The sequence below is a fragment of the Sinocyclocheilus anshuiensis genome, unplaced genomic scaffold (assembly GCF_001515605.1).
Source record: "Sinocyclocheilus anshuiensis isolate Anshui unplaced genomic scaffold, SAMN03320099.WGS_v1.1 scaffold267, whole genome shotgun sequence".
Taxonomy (NCBI): domain Eukaryota; kingdom Metazoa; phylum Chordata; class Actinopteri; order Cypriniformes; family Cyprinidae; genus Sinocyclocheilus; species Sinocyclocheilus anshuiensis.
The window spans coordinates 903628-925191 of NW_015552637.1; the positions used below are offsets into that span (position 1 = coordinate 903628).

At 36.8% G+C, this 21564-nt stretch overlaps 1 protein-coding gene across 1 annotated transcript in view; it reads right to left on the reverse strand.

Annotated features, from left to right (window-relative positions):
• LOC107666726 (RNA-binding motif, single-stranded-interacting protein 3-like) overlaps nt 1-21564 on the reverse strand; it is a 135077-nt gene that overhangs the window by 6325 nt on the left and 107188 nt on the right. The window contains exons 7-10 of the mRNA XM_016458160.1: nt 9443-9549; nt 7959-8002; nt 5086-5182; nt 2770-2820 (exon numbers count right to left, since the gene is read on the reverse strand). Coding sequence (XP_016313646.1) covers nt 2770-2820; nt 5086-5182; nt 7959-8002; nt 9443-9549 — 299 coding nt within the window. The remainder of the gene's footprint in view (nt 1-2769; nt 2821-5085; nt 5183-7958; nt 8003-9442; nt 9550-21564) is intronic.

Consider the following 21564-nt stretch of genomic DNA (forward strand, 5'->3'; position numbering starts at 1 on the left):
GCTTTATCCTTGATTGCAATCTTCATCCATCAAAACTTTACTAGCGAGACTGGTTATCCAGTCGAGAAATGTAGTTTGCATCTCATCTGGCCATACAGCGGTGGGATGTGTTGACAATCCGTTCAGTCTGTACTTCACACAGAGCAACGTGTGAGGGCGCGCTCTTCAGAGACAATCACAGAATATGAAAGCGCTCGTGTTTTAAAGCAAAACACACTGGAATGAATAATTCACTTAAAACGCAACGTGAGTCTCTGTTCTCTCTGGAATCTCTGATGTAATCAGCCTGGTTTCCTTCATATTAGCGCTGTTTTGGACAGATTGTTTGAATGCATTCGCTTACTGGATCACTGGACTGAAAACTTTACCGGAGTTTAGCAGCTTAAAATGATCTAATCGCAAGCAGAGTAGCAAAATTGGGTTAAAGGGTTAGAATAGAAATTGTGCTTCAGTAATTTTGCGTTAAATTATTTTAACGCGTTAAGGATTGTAAAATTAATCGCATGCGTTAACGTGTTAACGATGACAGCCCTAATATATATATATATATGCATGTAGTTTTAATTTTACAGAAAACTCCAGCTTTAGTGAAAATATGCTTACATAATGTAAGCATGTTTTCACTGAAGCTGGAGTTTTCTGTCAAAAAAAAACTCTACTGCCGTTTCCATCAAAATAAAAGCTTAAAAGTGCAGTATGAATTGTTGACAGCTAGCGGTTTAAACGAGTAACGTTACTGCAGTCCAAATTAAAAATATATCTCTTTTAAGTGTAGAAATTAGGAAAGAAATATTGTAATTTCCCTATTGTAGTGCAAAGCAAAAATAATATAACTATGAAATATTCATTTATATATACATATATGTATATATACAGTATATATATATATATATATATATGGCACAATTTGTAAGATTTTTTTCATTAAAATATCTAAAAACCACTAGAACAATGTTATATTTGCTTTTTTTCCCCATATACGCACGACTGGAAGGAGCGGAAGCGGTCGACTGTGGCAAAATAAAAGCTCCGCTGCTTTACTAATAATAACTTATAATATACAAAATTAAAGTTAATTGAAAGTGTTTTTTTTTTTTTACATATTAAAAGTTTGTTTTATAGCAAAAGCAGATAACTCCAACAGTCGTTTTTTGGCAAAAGCAGATAACATTTCATGTTTTAGAGTTTTAAAAAAACACTCTTTTACACGCTTTTTAAACACGCTGTTTAATCTTTGTAATCCCCTCAGACCTGACAAACGTTGTTGTTGTTGTTGTGATCATAAACTGTATGGATGTGATTACACGCAATACACGGAGCTTTTCCCTCACCATTGTAACGCGCTGCTTTTGCAAGGTTCCGTGAAAACGTTTCAGCTTTTATTTTCCTTTTTCGCTCTGAAGAAGATATCACAGGCTCATCAAGTTCGTCGAAATTATCCATCCTCGATCACTTTTAGCCAGTTTTGACGAAACTCCTCTCAGCTAGCACGTCTTTTCAAAGTGAAAGTAGCCTTGTCACCTGACCTGAATACAGCGCTCTGATTCGCTAAAATGGACTTATCGGCTTCTGTTCAAAAACAACAATGGCGCTTGTCGGCTTCTGCAGTAAATCGTGAACTCGCGCTGCCTTGAAAGTGGACAAAACCGGCTTTTTTGACAAAACATGTTTAGGGTTCAGATGGCGCTATATGTGGAGAATAATGCATTTTTTTTAAAAGTGGAGTTTATCGGTTTTTGCAAATGAACTCTTCATATATATGTATACTGTATGTGTGTGTGTGTGTATATATATATATATATATATATATATATAAAAAAATATGTTCTATATAATATTTGTATTCTTAATAAAGTAATTAATCAGTTTAAATCTTCCCTCACAAGGGGACCATCATAATTTGGGGTCTGTGGCAATTTTTTTTTTTAATTACCTGGTTCATATGACTAATGCTCTATATTTTAAGACTTCTGAAGTCACACAATTGCTTTATTTGAGGAAAAGACCAAATTGTAACTGATATTCACTTTAAGCGCATATTCAAAATAATGTGTCTCACGGACATTTCTACATGAGGCAGACAACAGACGTTTTCAGTAAATAACAACTTAAATCCTATCTGTTAGTGTAAAACACTTACAAAATAGTGCAAGAGTTGTGCAAAACACTTTTATTATGATTTTTTTTTTCATTTCAGAGCCTACAGCCCCTGTCCTCATTCATTCTTTATATATATTCTTACGTTCTTACATTTTTCCTTTTAAGTTCCACATACTATAAGAAAGAACCTTGATTTGGATTGACATGAAGGTGTTAAAAATGTAAAATATTTGGGTGAACTATCCTTTTGAACACACATAAACACCCAGTTTACGACCTTTCACCAGTCCCGCGCTTACTTGCTCGGCCACAAGAGGGCAATGGGGGTAAAGAGCCACTGCATTTTTTTTTGTTTGTTTTATCTCACAGAACATCCACTCTTTCAAAAAGATAAACGAAATCACTCTCACCTCTCCTCATTCCTCTCTATCTGTCTGTTTCCTCACGTCCCCAACACACACACACACACACACACAAAACTTAAACTAAAACTAAAATGAAAACTGAAAATATACAAAAAAGCTACTAAAAATAATATTAAAATAAATGATATTTCTGAGTATTATTTTTTTTAGAAGAAGAAGTTTTATTTATATAGTGCCTTTCCATAGCTCAAGGTCACTTTACATAGTGCTAAACAAAACTGAACACCTCCTCAGCAGCACTTACCGTAGGTTGCATAACGTACTGTTGGTGAGGCATCCACGACGTACTCTGGACCTGTGGGCGGAAACCAGCATTTCTTAATTTCACTCCTCACCCCCTCCTATGCCTCCTCCCGCTGCCTCGAAGCCCCGATTCCCACAGAACAGCCAAGGCAGGAGCAAGTAATACAAGTGCGATAATTACACAGGGATCGGAATTCTACAGACAGAGATATTGCCTCCTAATTACAGCACTGCCGCAGCAATTTCATCATCTAAGGCCGACTTGGACCCCAAAAATCTCTCCTTTAATCTCAACGCCATAGTAATTCTCGCACCAACAATTACTACATTTAGGACAGGGTTACTATAATTAACTAAAACTGTAAAAACATTTTTGTTACTGGTACTAAAAATAAACATTTACTAAAATAAAATAAAATGAACATATTTTATATTTATCAGCTAGCTGGTAACTTGGCAAGGCAGCATTTCTTCTTTTCATTTAGTTTAACTTACTAAAATAAATAAAACTAAAACTGATATAAAATTAACAAGGACAAAAACTAATAAAAAAAAAATAAAAAATGATACTCAAAATTATACTAAAATAACACTGATAAAAATACTGGAAAATATAAATATATAAAAGCGGTACTTAAAATGATAATAAAATAACACTAATATGCTTGAGTATTATTTTTATACCACACAATAGATGTACTACAAATAAATAAAACAAAAATGTGTAATAAAAATAAATAAACATTGACATAAGGCCACATTATCCAAAATACATATTAAAAAGATAGGTTTTTAGCTGAGTCTTGAATGTAGACAAAGATGGTATATTACGAAGTGTAAGGGGTAGCGAATTCCATAATTTCGGAGCATTAACACTGTTTACCACAGAACTGACGTACACAACTTAAACTGAAATAAAAATGAACTATATGAACATTAAAAAAAGACAAACACAACAAAATTACTAAAACTTTAACCTAAATTAAAACGAAAACAGAAAATGAGAATAAAAAATGATACTGAAATAACACTGTTAAGCTCACGTATTATTTTTACAGTGCACCACGCAAACTGAGAATAAGTGGCCACTTCCTGTCTGAGAGGATGGATGTATGCATTTAGTTTCGTGAAAGTGCGTTTGAACGGTTGTAGGTGTCTAAATTTATATGCGGTGTCCTTTTATGTTGTTCTAGGAAGAAAAGCCTTTGGGATTTGTTCATCACTGTGATCTGCCTCGGGCGTCTCTCTCTCTCTCTCTCTCTCTCTCTCTAAACACACTAAGTCCACTAAGATGTGTAAGCGCACACCTTGTCTCTCTCTCCCCGACTGTTAAAAGATTCATGCTCTCGCTCTCCCTCTTTCTCTCCTTCTCTCTGTCCTTTCACCGGAGAGGGAAACAGTTGTCTCTTGTTCCATTCTCGAAGTTCTAGGGGAGAAATAAATGTAGCAGCGCATTGATTTCCCGTCAGCTTGTCTTTGAACTCGTTTTGGCAGGTTCAGTGCAGTTTGCAATTTAAAATTAATTCGCCGGCCAGCAGGGCGCTTTTGCACATGATATCACGCAATTTGATTAAGAGATAACCTTGCTGGCGTGCAGAATTTATCATAACAAACGTGCGGCCGAGAGCGTCAGCGTGGGTGGTTGGGATATGTGCGCTCGTGCTCGCATATGTGTGTGTCGGTGTGTTTGCGCGAGGACGAGGTTCTCATGAGGATGGGAGGTATATGATCTGAAGGGCTTAGCTATTCTCTACACTCAGCAATGTTTAGTTTAGTTTAGCTTAAGCCAAATCAATTAAGGATGCTCATAGTCACTGTTTGCTCACTCCGTCTGACTGCAGCTCTGGAGAACAGCGTTAATAAGCTTTCCTAACATATCAGCAAACATGGAGAGTGATGGAAAACACGCTATAGCGCAACATGCTCTCCTCGTATGTGTGTGACACAAACTGCGTTTGTGTTTGCATGTAATTGTGTTTGTATACATGGCCCCAAAAACATCTGGGCACTCAAATTTCACTTAAAAATGCCTGAACGTCATTGTGTTAGATATCAAACATCTGCAAATAATTGTTACTAGACCTTTTCTCAAAGGTAATTATACTTTAATTACATTATTTTTAACCAGAAAGTGTTCAATTAATTTAACACACAGCTTTTTTTTTTGCTTAACTGTGCTATCTTTCTTGCATATTTCAAATATGACATCTTGATGGTCCAAATGTTTCTAAGGGCCACTGTATGAATGTAAATGTGTGAGTTGGCTTGCCTGCAGCATGTGTTTGTTCTGTATGCTGCGTATATGCTGTGATCTCACCTGATATGTGGAGACAGGAGAGGCAGCGATGAATGGAGTGATTGACGTTTGAGCGATCATGCGGTTTGTGGAGATGCTGTATGGTGAGGAGTAGAACCTGCAAGATACACAAAACACTATTAGTACTCTTTTCTGTTTGTATAAGACAAGGGTTTTTAAACTGGGGTCCAGGAACACCCAGCTTTCTTGTAGAGGGTCTGCGGAAAACTGTGAAATGTGCTACACAAGTCTTTTAAATTGAATTGAAATTGGAAGTTTGTACATGTAACATTAATAGTATTAACACGCTTAATACTGTCATATAAATACGCATTTTTCTCATAATATTGTAATAATTTATTTCAGCTTTAGTTTAAAGTCAATTATAGAATTTTATAGAAACTTTCAAATTTTTAGGGTCATTAAGAATGTTTAATGTTCTTGAAATAGTTGACTTATACGCTGGCCAAGGCTGCATTTATTTAATAAAAAAAATAAACAGTAAAAACAGTAATATTGTAAACAATAATAATAATAATAATAAATGAATTTAAATGAACCATTTTTATTTGAATATATAAAAAAAACAACTGAATTTTCAGCAGCCATTACTCCAGCCTTATTAAGAACATTTTTATGTTCTAGAAATAATTTTCTTGCACCAAGGCTGGTTTTATTTGATCAGAAATATAGTAAAAACAGTAAAAAAAATTGAATGAATTTAAATAAACCATTATATTCAAATATAAATTCATAATTCAAATATATTTTAAAATAGAATTTAAAATAAATCAAAAAGCTGAATTTTCAGCAGCCATGACTCCAGTCTTCAAAAATCATAATATAATAATAAAATAATATAATGATTTAATGCTGAAGAATTATCTATCAATGATGAAAACAATACAATACAATTATCATGTCTTGTGTTTATGTGTATAGTCGTGTGTGTTTATCTGCACAGGCTTGTGTCACAACAGCTAATTTGTTGACTTCTCTGTGTTACCTGAGCAACAGCATTTTCCAGTAGCTACAGTTCTTGGGCAGGACTTTATTTATCATTGTGTACCTACTGCGGACATGTTTCATCTGCAAGCTCCGTTGCTAGGCTTTATTGATCGGCTTGTCTGGCAGCTGAGAAATGGAGCGTGGGGAGAGAAACGCTGTCTGCCCCAGAGAGCTCATGCTCCCTTATGTCACAGTCACACAAGACGACCTGAGTGAGAGCATGTCCAGGAAGAAGGTAACACAATCTTTGAAGCAGGGTTAAAATGTGAAGCTTTACACACCAGCTTACGTTAGTGTGCAATCCTTTTTTTAGATTAGCACTATGCTGTTATTTATGCCGGCTATTAGCTTCAGCCCGTTGACATTGAGACGGCATGCCCCATTAAACAATTAAGAAGACTGTATGAACTCACTATATATATACACTAATGTGATGGAAAGGAGAAAGGAAACAAATAAAGCATTTCTCTTCCCTTCTCTGCCCTTTCTACTCTCTCTATTATTTACAATTCAGAACCTGCCTCTTTTTCCCTGATTGCATATTTTTGTCATTCCTTATTTCGTTCTCTTTCCAGCAGACAGCAAGTGCTGAGTCAGGGGTGAAGAAGGAGCCGGAGCTGGTAACCGAGGTACGAATGTGACTGTTTCCCCAGAGTGCCGGATCAGAAACAGAGCCCTGGGCCTTCCGTCCAATGCAGCGGACAGATAGAAAGGGGCTTATTTCCCTTAGTCCAGCACCCATCTTCCTGCCCTGCAACCAGCACCTGACGAAACACTTACACTCTTCGGTGCAATAATAGCACAAAATGCAGATTGATTATGACAGTAGTTCAACACAGCTCTGTAGGGTTCAGTATTACTCACTGCAGCTCAGACGTTGATAACGCTGCTGAATAGACCAGATTAAACCTGCATGAACCAGCTGGTTAGTCAAGGAATCTTGGTGGTTAAGCTAATTGACTCTTCATTAACATGATCATATATCATGACTTCTGCCCTCTGGTGGATTATTCATATTCTTCAGGAAGTAGACGGCCTTTTTTTGGTTACCATTTTTTAAAATGTCCACCTTTGTGTTTTGTAAAATGTTTTTATAATGTAAAATGTTTGCTAATGTTGATAAATATATATTTTTTTTACTTTAATTGAGTTATTGATAGTTCAAAATGCATATTTACATTATTAATAGAAAATGTTTCAAATATGAAATACCAAGCAGGAACTTCAGATATATTTAGAGCTGGAATTGATATTTATATGTATTTTTATATATGCATCTTTACCATTACCTTTACCATTATATATGCATGCATTACCATTCAAAATTGGGGGTTGGCAAGATTTAAAAAATATAAATTAATACTTTTATTAGGCAAGGACTTTTTAGGTTCTTTTGAACTTTCTATTTATATATAAAAAGTAAAAAAAATCGCAAAATTATTTAGTAGCACAACTGTTGATCACCAAATCAGCATATTAGAATGATTTCTGAAGGATCATGTGACACTGAAGACTGGAGTAATGATGCTGAAAATTAAGCTTTGAAATACAAATAGAAAAGAGCTATTTTAAATTGTAATAATATTTCACAATATTACAGCAAATATTGTATTTTTGATTAAATAAAGCATGAGACTTTAAAAAACATTTTAAAAAATCCTCCAAAACTAAAAAAGTCCAAAACTAGCATAGATAATGCTAGACTAGCATAATAATAATAGCATCTAAAACACAACATAATGTACTTTATGTTGTATTGCTTGTCTTTTTAGCAGGGATCACTGGTATGAGGTTGGATTCATCGCTAAAGCTCATCTAAGTTCATCGTTTTACCCTCGGACAACCTTAACAAGCATTGAAAAGTCAAAACAACAAATGACTCTTACCCGTTCTGCATTGCAGTGGGGTCATAGGTCAGCGCCATGCCACTCTGAAACACAAGACAGACAGGACAAAGAGTGAAAGATCGTTCTGGTGAAGCAAGTATCCTATAAAGTCTATTGAGTAATGCTGGCAATAGAACAGGGTCATCTAATAGGGGCCGGCCAAGTGCTCTTTATATCTTTAAAAGCACATGGCCGAGGCTTGTATCTGTGGATCTATTACCTCAGAGTGCTGGGCTGTAATACCAGATGGGCTCGGGTTCGATACAGCACAAAGTTATTTGGTATTTACAAGGCAGCAGAAAGCATAGCTCATGTTGACAGAGCCGCACTAGCTAAGTGAATAAGGGGGGAAAGCTGGCCGCTTAGACCCGTATTGGACTGGAGCAGATAAACAACGCTCATATACTGCAGCTTGTCAGGCGCCAAGTTTTCCTCAGCGGGGGAGAAAACCTGGAGACTGGTGGGAAAACCATCGACCTAACCTATGTGTGACTGTACACTGTATGTAGTTAATGTGGACCCCTGGGGTTGCATATTGAAATACGCCTTCATGAGAGAGTGCAGCCAAAGTCATGGCGGCTGCCAGCTCCTCATAATGGGCGCTCACGGTCTGGTCGGTATCTGGGCACGCTTCCCTGAACCGCCGCGTCATGCCAGCAGCTGGGGCTGCCCAGAAAATGCCAGTTGTTCACCCTGCCGCCATTTTCCCATCAGCCAACCCAGACGGCGACTTTCTTTGCGGGAATAAAAACAGGAGAGGAGAGATTAAAGGACTTGAGCGAAAGACTGGGAACTTAAACATGGCCAGATGACTCCATCAATCAAATGTTTTCTCCCGCCTCCCTTACTTTCACTCCTTTCTTCTATCCGATGTTTGAAACAAAGGGTTTGTTTCCGACTCATTCCCTTCTTCAGGGTTGGGTATTCTGGGAAAGGGAATGTGCGGAGAAAATGGGGCAGAGGCTGGTGTGGAAAAGGTAAGTACAGTTGATCAGGTTTCGTCATTTGGAGCTGAATTCAGGTTGAATTCCAATGGCTGCATTTGAAATGAATTTGAACAAATGCAGCAAACAGGATGTTAAGAAGTAGAATTAAAATATTTGAAATGTAAAGAAATTAATGTAAATGTAATTTTTATTAGAAAAGCCAAGGTATGAACTACCTTATGAACAGATGGGCTTAGATAGATAAATAGATAGACAGACAGACAGATAGAAAGATGGAAAGATTGATAGATGGATGGATGGATGGATGGATAGACAGACAGACAGACAGACAGACAGACAGACAGATAGATAGATAGATAGATAGATAGATAGATAGATAGATAGACAGATAGATAGAGACGGATGGACGGACGGACGGATAGATAGATAGATAGATAGATAGATAGATAGATAGATAGACAGAATTTGATAGATTCTGAATTTTTGCAGAGCCGTGTCGAGGATGTTTGGTAGGTCTTTAAAGTCGTCAGCACTCACCTCTCCTTCCCGAGGCCACGGTCGGCCGTTTTGAGGGTACTTGCTCTGACTCTGCCTCTTCTTCTGTCCTCCGTCTGCAAACTTGCACAGCAGCGGCTCCGTCGGGGCTGTGGAGGAGAGGGAACAAACACAGAAGAATATTAAAGATCAGTCAGCTAGTCAGCAGGGCGTGAGAGAGAGGAGTGGACGGATACCTCCATAGGTCAACCGCAGTATGACTGATGGAAAGGTCATGACCTCGGCAAAGAAAGTGGAGTGTGTTTTGAACAGAGAGGGAAATGTTACACCGCAGGTATCACACCCACATCGAGCCCACAAAGCGGCGGAGGAATATCCAATGACATTTTGAAGTTCAACACACCTCGACTTCCTGCAACAGCACCTTGTTTAATATTTGCACAATAATAAATGACCTGATTGCGACAGTAAATAACTTAAATGCTGTTGACTGCGCCAACTGAAAAGTTTCGAAACATTGTTTGTTTGTTTTTGGTGTTCACTGAAGTGTGTATCTCGCTTACTATCTCTTACCACATGGAAAAAAAAAAAAAAAAAAAAACGTGGAAAGCAAAGCGAGAAGGCTCCTCTACCACCCCGAGGGGCCAGTTTACGCGAAAGGCGAGCGGAGAGTTCAAAAAGTTCTCTTCCAAAAGTGCAAAGCAGGATGGCAGGCGCTGAGGCGAAACACTTCAATGTTCTCACTCAGTCATGACGGCAATATGAATTGCAGGGTGTGGAACACCTCTCTGAAGTCTACGAACGCACTTGAGGAGCAGGAAATTTTGCTCTCCAGTTGAACAAATTCCTGTATGCCACAGCTAAGCTAAACTTAATTTGGTTTCCTCGGCAACCAGAAAAACTCATTTAAAGCGAACGCAAACTTCTTGGATGATGGGATCTGGCAGAGAGCGATGATAGATGCAGGAGGAGGAGTTTTTGCTTTGTGGAGTCCAGACAACTATTCTGAGTAATCCTGCCCTCCGGCGATATGACTCTACAGTCACCTCTGAAAGTATGTTAGTTTGGCAAAGAAAAATGAACACTTTCTCTTCCGCACGCTCTCACCTGCACTGCGATATTTCAGCTGCTCTGTGGAACAATAGAATGCGGTTGTATCACAGACCGCAGAGGATGCTTTGTGCGTAAATAAGCGCATATATTGCATAGAACCAGATAAACAAATACAAAACAAGCAGCTGAAGCGGCTCAACGGAACATTATGTATTCTGTAGCCGAATAGAATATTTAATGGCTGTTGTTAATTTAACAAATTAAATGTTGTTTGTTCTTTTTTGTCTATTGTTTAGAATGAGACATCAAACAAGGGATCAAGTCTTCAAAACAAAGATTTCAGAATAAAACAGTCATTCCGAGATCGTAATTATTTGATAAAAGAAGATGACAGAAAAAAAAACCAAGAGATGAAAAGAGAAGAGCCAATTGAGATAAACAGCGAAACTATGTATATACTGTATGTATGCATGTATATATGTATATGTATACACACACACACACACACACACACACACACACACACACACACACACACACACACACACATAATTTTCTTTAAAATATATCAGAGCTTTAACCAAACCATAAATTGTTCAGTAATTGTTTAGAGAGGAGGAAAAATAAGACAAGAAACGAAAAAAGAAATAAAGAGAAGAAAAGAAAAGATATCAAATAGAAAGAAAAAAAGAGACAAGAAAATAGAAGACATTTGAATGAGACTCCGTCTTATAAATTATTGAAAATTATTTTAAAATAACATAAAAAGAAAAAAAATTAAAACTTAAAATATTTCAAATTAAATTACTATCTATCTATCTATCTATCTATCTATCTATCTATCATATGTTTGTGTCTGTGTAAAACAAGCTGTTCTCATAAACACCAATTTTCTCTAAATTATATAAAATCTCTTGCCAAATCATAAATTATTCATAAACGATTACATAAGAAAAACAAAAGGAGAAGAGAAGAGAAGAGAAGAGAGAAGAGAAGAGAAGAGAAGAGAATATTTTTTTGGCATAATGTGATCTCTGTGTGCTTTGAGCTGAAGTAAGGTGGGGGTAAAAGTGTCTCTCCTCCACCTGCAGAGGAGGCAGGGTCTACACCTGCAGCCTTGTCATCACCCTCCTATTATACACACACGCACATGCTGGCCAGCGCTGATAACGGCAGCACAACACAAGCAGCTCCATTGTGAAGGACAGACAGAAAACGAGGCAGCAGAAAAGATCACAGCTTTTGCGGCAGACTCAAAATGTTCGAGCAAGCAGCTCTCCCTTGCCCTATCTCAAAAACAATGAGTCTCTGTGTGTGTGTGTTTCAGCTGAGACAGTGGGAAACACCCTGCATTAAACCCCCTCACAGTTTAGGTCGAACTCTAAGATTACATAAGAAAAACAAAAGGAGAAGAGAAGAGAAGAGAAGAGAAGAGAAGAGAAGAGAGAAGAGAAGAGAAGAGAAGAGAATATTTTTTTGGCATAATGTGATCTCTGTGTGCTTTGAGCTGAAGTAAGGTGGGGGTAAAAGTGTCTCTCCTCCACCTGCAGAGGAGGCAGGGTCTACACCTGCAGCCTTGTCATCACCCTCCTATTATACACACACGCACATGCTGGCCAGCGCTGATAACGGCAGCACAACACAAGCAGCTCCATTGTGAAGGACAGACAGAAAACGAGGCAGCAGAAAAGATCACAGCTTTTGCGGCAGACTCAAAATGTTCGAGCAAGCAGCTCTCCCTTGCCCTATCTCAAAAACAATGAGTCTCTGTGTGTGTGTGTTTCAGCTGAGACAGTGGGAAACACCCTGCATTAAACCCCCTCACAGTTTAGGTCGAACTCTAAAATAACAACCAGCGCCATCATAAAACAGCGAAGCCAAATAACGTTGGGAGTTTTTGAGCTGCTCTTGGAGCACGCTGGAAAATCCATGCTGATTTTATGAGCAGACTCTGCTTGGCATTAGCTCTGTTTGTTTTGCTAGTCAGGTTGCCCTGAATTCAAAGTGCTGAATCTCACTCATGCGAGGAAAGTTTTGAGCCTTTGTTAAGAATGACTGATTTTTGATTCAGGCCCGGTATGCATCCAGGGAAATCATACTGCACGCACACAAAAACAAATACCTCCAGCAACAACCTTACTTGCCATGTGTCTACATCAGACACAATCAGATAAGACAAGCTATTGCGTATATAAGTTTAACTCTTCAAACTGTAATTAATACCATTTGTGCTATGATCATAAATGAAACCTGAAATCAAATCATAAGCTTTTTTTTCATGGAATTTTAAACAGGAAAAAAAGACCTACACTGCTCTTTTGACTTGAGACAGTACATACTAACAACCACAACATGCTAAAATCACTGCATAGCAACACAAAACCCACTCAAAATATCTAGCAAAAGTAAAACAACATCCTAGCAACACCATAGCAAAAATGCTAAATTGTAGTTACCACAGTTGTTATAATACCCTAAAAAATTAATTCTGTATCTCCTCCAAATGCTTTCTGAAGGTCATTTTGCTTACTTTATTTTGATGATTGTGGTGTCTAATACCAAATTACACACAGGTTTCTTGTAGACACAGCTGTAGTATTTTGGTGGAAACTATGGTTACTGTGATACATTTTGGCAAGGGAGGTTTGCAGGCCGGCTTCAAACCTATCAACACAAACAGAAACATATGTACAAGTACACACACACACACACACACACACACATACACACTAGCTGTTAAGGCATCTCAATCTGACACTTTATCACACTTCACGAGCTAAAGCATGATGCTATTCCTTAAACCACCACAGGGCAAACCAAAAACACTCACACACTCTCACTGAAACATCTGCAGCGCTGCACGCATGTCAATAGGCCAATATTTTAATCAGAGTCTCCTTGGAACTTCAAGCACCATTACAGTAAGTGTCCCAACATGATGACGTGTTTTAAATGTAACGAACTATTCCAGGGAAAATTCATAATTCACTGACTCGTTTTTACATTTTTTATTTCTCATGGGGCATATATGGATTATTGTTGGGCCGCTTCACATTGCTTTGGGAGTTTTCCCAAAAAATCTAATTCTCCTTCTCTTAAATCTTGTAGAGACAAACACAAAAATGAAAGCGTCATTTAACGAAAATGTTAATGGAACTTGTTTTGTATTGAATTATACAATTGCATTGTATTTTGATTGTGTGTCCTTAAGTGTTTCCATAACATTTACCCAAGCAGACAGCTCTAACCACATGTATTTCCAAGCTGTTTATTAACTTTGGGTCACGGCACTGCAGATATTCAGTCAAGGAGGGAATGTGAAGGAGGGGATATAAGATAGACATGTGTTTCTAATCCATGGCTGTCGTCCGGCGTGCCAACTCCTGCTGGGCTCCCACAGACCTCCAGTTTTCACTGTGGGCGGCAGGCATTCCTGAAGCCTCTCAAGTTGCCAGATTTCTCCGTTACTTCACTCATACCTGCCATCCTTTCATTCCCAATAACAAACAAGCACAACAAACAAACAAGCTGTAGCGGTCTATTACATTGTTTTTTTTTTGTTTTTTTTCAAATGATGGTTTAATTTATCCCAAAATCTGTGTTTTCTGCTCATTTAGATTTAGTTTTATTGGTTCAATTCAATTTTAATAAATAAATAAATGGCTTATCAGTTGAATTCATAAAACTTTAACAATTTAATAATAAAAAAATAATAAATAAATATAATAAAAGAATAATAAAAAATAAATAAAAATAAATAACAATAGTCCTATACAATGTGTTGTGCTTTGTTTTTTTTTTCTCCAGAAATTCTGTGTTGTCTGTTTTAATTTGTCTGGATTTTGTGTTTTACATTTAATACAAAATTGTTATCAAAAATGGTAATCAAATCAACTGATAAAATGTTAACTTAATGAATCTATTAAAATGTAATCAAATGAAATGTGAATAACCCTTTCTATTTTTTGGAAAACAAAATGGTTCAAAACAAAGGTTTACTTAACCTCTGTTTTGAGGTTTATTTAAAACATGGATAAATACAATTTAACTGCAAAAAAAAGATGGATGAAAAATTGTGTGATATTCACAATGTATACTGTGCAATATAATCCTAAAGAAATAATAATTCAAATTATTTTTAAACTACTGTATTGTTACTTTACATTACTTGTAAAGACGTGCATTGTACTGTACAATAGTAGTATATTTGTAGAATATTTTTAAGTTAAATCAAACTTTTATTTTGGTGGGTTGTAGCAAAGACCTTTAAATTTCTGAGTGTATATATGATAATAGTCTTTATCAAATGAAATGGTGAAATGCTCGTGAGGTGAACTCTCAGAGTAGCTCTGGAAATGAAGTACTCATGTACTCTCACTTCATAGTGAGACGGCAGATGCTGAAAACACCACGGTTTTCATGTAGTGTTGTAGACAAAGCTTTTATAAATGGATTTCGTGATTACGATTCCGCATCGTGGAAATCATACAGCCCTACAGCTGAGATGCACCAAAACTAACCGCATTCGGGTTAGACAGGGTTCTCTTACTCAAAGATGACAATTTAACTGGAAGATTGGTTTGACACGGATGGCTTTCAAAACAACATGTGTACATGTGCAACACATGGAAGTCCCTGTTCTAGAACACGCAGAGAGGAAAGAAAGAATGGTGTTTACCAACAGGAAGAGCACTGTTTGCCCTGGAACGGTGTGCACTGAGTGCGTAGGAGGAGCGTGTGACCCTGACAAAGCTGGTGTCTACACATCGCCCACGCTCTAATAGCAGCCTACCGCACAGATCCGTTACACTGCCAGCTTGGCACAGTGGCTTTCAGGTCCAGGAACGACGGTGTACTCTGGTTTCACATTCAGCCACCGCTGTATGATACATACAGAGAGAAAACCAAGAAAAACACAGCCCACAGTTGAGCGCTGCTGTGAGGTGAGCCCACACACGCTCTGTGAGACATGAGAATTCACTGAACGCAACAACACCACAACCCTGGTATTATACATGTGGGGCGTTTGTTTGCGAGATGGGAAGCCCGGCCTTTCCATGAAGCCACGGGCGCCGAGCCTTATCCTGGAGTTTTACACACAGAAAATCTCCTGCATTATACAATACAGCGCTCCTACATTAAGAAGCCTCCCAAATATGTCATTTCAATTCCCTGTAGAAACCTTGCTCGCTGTGCAGAGACACACATTCATGGTAGAGGAAGGTTTGAGCACAGAATGAAATTCTGGCTCCTCATTGCTCACCCAACCAAAGCTATCTCTAATAATTTTTCAAACAAAACAGACATGGAAAGAAACAATTCATTCAGGTTTAAGACACATGATACACTGTAAAAAAGATTTGTAATTTTAAAGCAAAAAAATGTAAAAATACTACAGTAAAAACATGTAAAATGGTTAAGAGAAAATGTATATTACTAGATGTAACAAAACAATACTTGCCATTTTATTGTCAATACTGTAAAAAATTATGTAACGCGTCATGAATTTAAAATGATCTTATAATTTATCGTGAAAATATGACAACAAGTGTATGGTTACAGTAAAATATTGTTAAAATTTGTAAGAAAAAAATAACAGTGGAAAAACACAGAGGTCTCTGCATGATGCATTGAATTTGATGATATTTCTTTAAAATGTTTTGTTCTTTTTTATTGTTGTTATGAAGTTATGTGCATATGGTCAAATTTTTTTTAATGTTTTTGAAAGCTCACCAAAGCTGCATTTATTTGGTCAAAATACAGTAAAAACAGTAATATTGTGAAACATCTTTTTTTTACTATTTAAAATGACTATTTACTGCATTAATGTGTTTTAAAATGAAATGTATCCCTATGCAGGCAAAGCTGAATTCTCAGCAGCCATGATTTCAGTGTCACATGATCCTTCAGAAATCATTCTAATATGCTGAGTTGGTGCTCAGGAAACCTTTAAAATCTTAATATCTTCTTCATATTTTTGCACAAACCACCTTTTGTAATATTAGAAATATCTTTAATACAGGAGTCCCCTTACTATATGTAAAAAAATACATAATAGGACACTTGAGGAATTAAGACAGCCTGCAGTATTTTCTAACAGGTTACAAATGTAATGCATGCATTCTTTTTAACCTTCATGCTAATACTAATAGTAATGACAACAAATAAAATGTGCAACAACCGCTTCCCAGTGTGATGCCCTGATCTTGGATCAGTGCTGGGAGAGCAGTTTACTCTGAGCACTGGTTTGTTTGTTTGGGCTAAAGCGGGTAAATATCACTGGCCTGTTTGACATCTCCCCTCAGTGGAAAGAGGAAAGAGACAATTCAGGGAGACAGACAGCGAGAGAGAGACACGCTCTGAGTAGAATACAAACATTGCATAATCAGCTTAGCCTCCCCACTTCCTGCCTTTTAATGGGCCTGTCTGACTTTGGTTTGGTGGATGCTGGTCTGCACAGCCCGTCCTGAGAGCAGGTCACTGGAGAGAGAGGGAGACAGACTATTGTCTCGGTTCTCTAATAAAACACTGCAGAATGCAAGGTCAGGAGCCAGTTCACCGCATGCTCGTTTAAAGGTTGAAGTTCATGTTTCATTTAGAAGAAATGCACTCGCCGCATGAAAACAGAAAATAACATTAAACTGTCTCTCTGTGAGGTGAATTCACTAAACAGTTGCACCACTTTTGTAAAAGTAACCACTTGCAATCCAGTTTAAGCATGGACAGTCTACACCAGTATATAGCTGCATTATATATTAAAATTATATACATTTTTTTACCATAAACACTTTCTATGCAAATAATATCTCAATAGACAGACAAACTGAATGTTCACTTGACAGAATCTTGTTTGAAAGTAATAATTTAATTTTAATTTGATAATAAAATAATTATGTATTATATATTATAATTAAAAAAAAATAAATTTGGAGTCTATAATATATGTTTATATGTTAATATATTTTTAATATATGTTTCTGAGTCTTTTGTGCTCACTAAGGCTGCATTTATTTGATCAAAAATACAGTAAAAACAGTAATATTGTTAAATATGTTTTTTTATTTGAATATATTTTAAATGTAATTTATTTCTGTGATGGCAAAGCTGCATTTTCAGCAGTCTTCAGTGTCACATGATCCTCCGGAAAGCATACTAATATTCTGATTTGGTGCTGAAGAAACATTTCTTATTATCATCAACGTTGAAAACAGCTGTGCTGCATAATTTTTTTTTGTGGAAACTGCTTTTTTAAAAATCAGAATCCTTTGATGAATAGACTGTTCAAAAGAACAGCATTTATTAGTAACAGAAACCTTTTGTAACATTACAAATGTCTCATTGACACTTTTTATTAATTTAAATGGGAAAAGAAACTAAAAGCGAACATTTTCCTGCTTGCATAAAGACTTGCATTTTACCATTTTGGGTTTATTTATGTCTAGTTTTTCTGTGCTCACGCGAAAGTGTCTCATGTGTATGTAAAAGTGTTTTGCAAACGTCTCAGGGGTTTTTAGACTTCAGACGCACTGTAAAATTAGGCTCGTAATAGATTTATTCACAAAAGTCAGCACTATTTGCCTGCCGCAATTAACTATTAGCACTCATGGAAAGCAGGTGGTACACAGAACTTAGTTGAAAAAAGATGCTTATGTAGCAGTAATTTATTGTATGATACATACAGACAGCGCACGCAGATAATCCACTCCCCCGTGTTTGCTGGTTAAAACGCAGGAAAATGTTTCCCTCATTTCAGGTAATTGAAAAGCATTTGCTTGTGTTTCTGCCCATGTGTGTGCGTATTAAATCAAATCTGTCTGATTTGGATATGCATGAGTGACTCATCCCAGCAGCCCTAATGAATGCTTGATAAAGAAGAAGATGGAAAAAAATACATGCAATATTGCTTCCTAACGGGCTCTCCGCTGAAATCACTAGCCCACCGTGGGGCTGACTGCTGTCCTCTCTCGGGTCAGAGGCAGACAGAGCTATTAGAGAACGCCCCAGATCAGATAGATTTCACTGAAAGATAATTTCTACCCCTCATTAGAATTCTATCTTGTGTAAACGCGATTATCTGGGCCCGGCTTTGTTTGTGTCAGAACAGCGCTAAATCAATCAAGACACCGTCGAGGACGAACAAAGCATGAATAAATCAAAATATAATGCGCTTTAGAAAATTTGGTTTGGGGAATTCTCCAGATAGTGCTGGTGTGAAATGACAGAGGCTCTGTGCACTTGCCGCAGTTTGAAGACCCGCTGGGCATGTCACCTTATTTTACTGATGATATTAGCTTCAGATTTATTGATTTGTTAAGAACTGGGCATCCGATTTGGTGTTCACATTGGCACACGGCTCTTTGACTGATGGTCAAGCTGTTCACATGTTGATATCACACTCAAAAACTGAACGCATGGAAGCCAAATGCAGGTAATCTGATGCTAATTCTACTGTCACTTCGTATTGTGATGAAAGTCAATTGTTTATTCAGTCGGTGTCTAACTTGTATTAATCAAGAACATTCCTTTTTTTTCTGACTACACACATATGTGCATATTTTCACACGATTCATATGCAATGCAAGGCATGAAAATGCGAACATGTGAATAATCCTTTCACATGCAAGTAAGTGTAAAAATATGAATATTTTTCACTCTGTTAAGCCATAAGCAACAAGCCAAGACCTTTATAGCAGCTCCACTGAAGATATTATTTTCACACCTCAACCACTAACACACATTCAAGCTGTTTTCCAAAACACCTGATCCCTTTACCACACCTGCGCTTGGAGACCCGGTTACCAGGTGCACACGTGTGCATGTGTGTGAGAGAGAAGCAGAATAATTTTCCACATGGATCTAATGTCAGCCACATAACCATGATTGATTGTGAGTTGTGGGTCGAAGGGCAAAATTGGGCCAAACAGGGCATAAACATGTTTTACGAGTGCAAAATGAATATGAGTAATTTAAGATGTTGCACTATTTCTATAGGTCCCTAATCAAACAAGAACATTTGTGACACTGATCATGTGCATTTATTTGCTTTATTTATATGCTGACAATATAACTGTCATAAAGAAAACAAAAATAGAAATAAATAGGGCTGCAGGATTATGAAAAAAAAAACAAAACAATTATTTCTCTTGATAATGTAATGAGGAGTAATTTTTAATTTTGATTAATAGAATTAAAAACTGAATTTATGATTAAAAAGATTAAGATTAAAAACTTAATTTATGTGGGAAGCATGTCTGATTTTATATGTAGGTGAAATATTCACATGTTTTTGAGTGAATGTTTTGCTGTTTTACACATCAGTAAATCCAGACAGTGCCTAAAGAGTCAACTTCTCTCCAACCCTCTTAGCAGAATAAAAAACCTGTTATCAGATTCTGAATAAATTATACACCAAAAGCAAGCAAAGCGTCAATAATAGAATGCTCCCATCTTGCTATAATCAATAAAGCTGTCAATGCAAGTTTACACAGTATCATGAGACCTGCAGTTCAGCACGAGCTCACTGAATATCAAATCACAGTGCAGACATAATCATAATTTTTTACTTGATTAACTGTGCAACTCTGTGCAATATATATATGAAGAAATGTGAATTATTTACTATGTCAGCTCACGTTTAGGACCCAGTGTTCTTTCCTCTAGCTCAAAAACATGACAAAGATTTAAATGCACATGCTGGCATGATGGGACACTGGAGGAATCCTGAGAACATGTAGCATTTCCTGTATGCTAGGTTACGGGCGTCATGTTTGCATGTTTATGAGCGTTGAAAAAGCCATCCATCTGACTTAGCATTCAGCTCTGCAGAGCAGGCCTCAAAGCAGAGAGTGTGGGGTATTCACATTGCCCTCCACCACAGCCGAATCTAAACACCTTTCATACACTAAGACGACTGTCGCGTCCCTGCAGAGAAAAATAAACAGGTTCATGCTTATTCAAAGGTTATGGGAAAAGGAAATGAAAGACTGAGTGAGTTTTGTGGAAGTGAAGAGCAGAGAACTGGAAATGGAGTAGTTTTAGAAAATTATGTGGTTTTGGGAAAATGTGAGAGACAATAAATGACACATTTACAGTTTTAGTAAAAAATATGAGTGCTTCTTGCTTGTACAGAAGTCGCCACCAGTGTTGACTGGGTTTTGCTATGCAGTTACTAGGGTGTAAGCATTGTAAGTCTATGCGATTTTTCCCACCAATTTAACATTCAAAATTATCTTAAAATATGGTGACGAAAATGTTCCTTGATGTTTTAGTCATTAATAAATCAAATATTCAAGAAACCCCATATAAAGGGATCATTTTAGATCTTAATCTTTTATTCTACTGTACATTAAATGGTTTGGCACAACATTGTTCTGTACATTTTATAGTAAATTACACTATTGTTCAAATCATTTCTATTTCAAATAAATGCTGTTCTTTCAATTCACCAAAGAATCCTGAAAATTATCATGGAAGTATTACGGAAAAAAATCAAGTAGCACAAAAAATGTCAACATTGATAATAGTAAGAAATGTTTCTTGAGCTGCAAATCAGCAAATAAGAATGATTTCTGAAGGATCATGTGACACTGCTGACTGGAGTAATGCCTGCTGTAAATTCAGCTGTTCCATCACAGGAATAAATTACATTTTAAAATTTATTCAAAGAGAAAACAGGTATTTAAATTTAAAGATTTCACAACATTATTTTTTTTAAATTATTTATTTATTTTTGGATCAAATAAATGTCGCTTTGGTGAGCTTAATATATTTCTTTAAAAAAAAAAAAAAAAAAATTCAAACGTTTGAATTGCAGTGTATTTATTAAGTATAAATAATTAAATAATTCTAAACATTTAAAGGGGTCATATGATGCGATTTAAATTTTTCCTTTCTCTTTGGAGTGTTACAAGCTCTTGGTGCATAAAGAAGATCTGTAAAGTTGCAAAGACTAAAGTCTCAAATCCAAAGAGATATTCTTTATAAAAGTTAAGATTTGCCCACGCCCTGCTAAAACGCCTCGTTTAAACACGCCTCTACATGTGTGGGAAGATTTGCACAACACCGCCCAAATGTTCACGCAAAGAAAGAGGGCGTAACTTTTATTCTCGCTG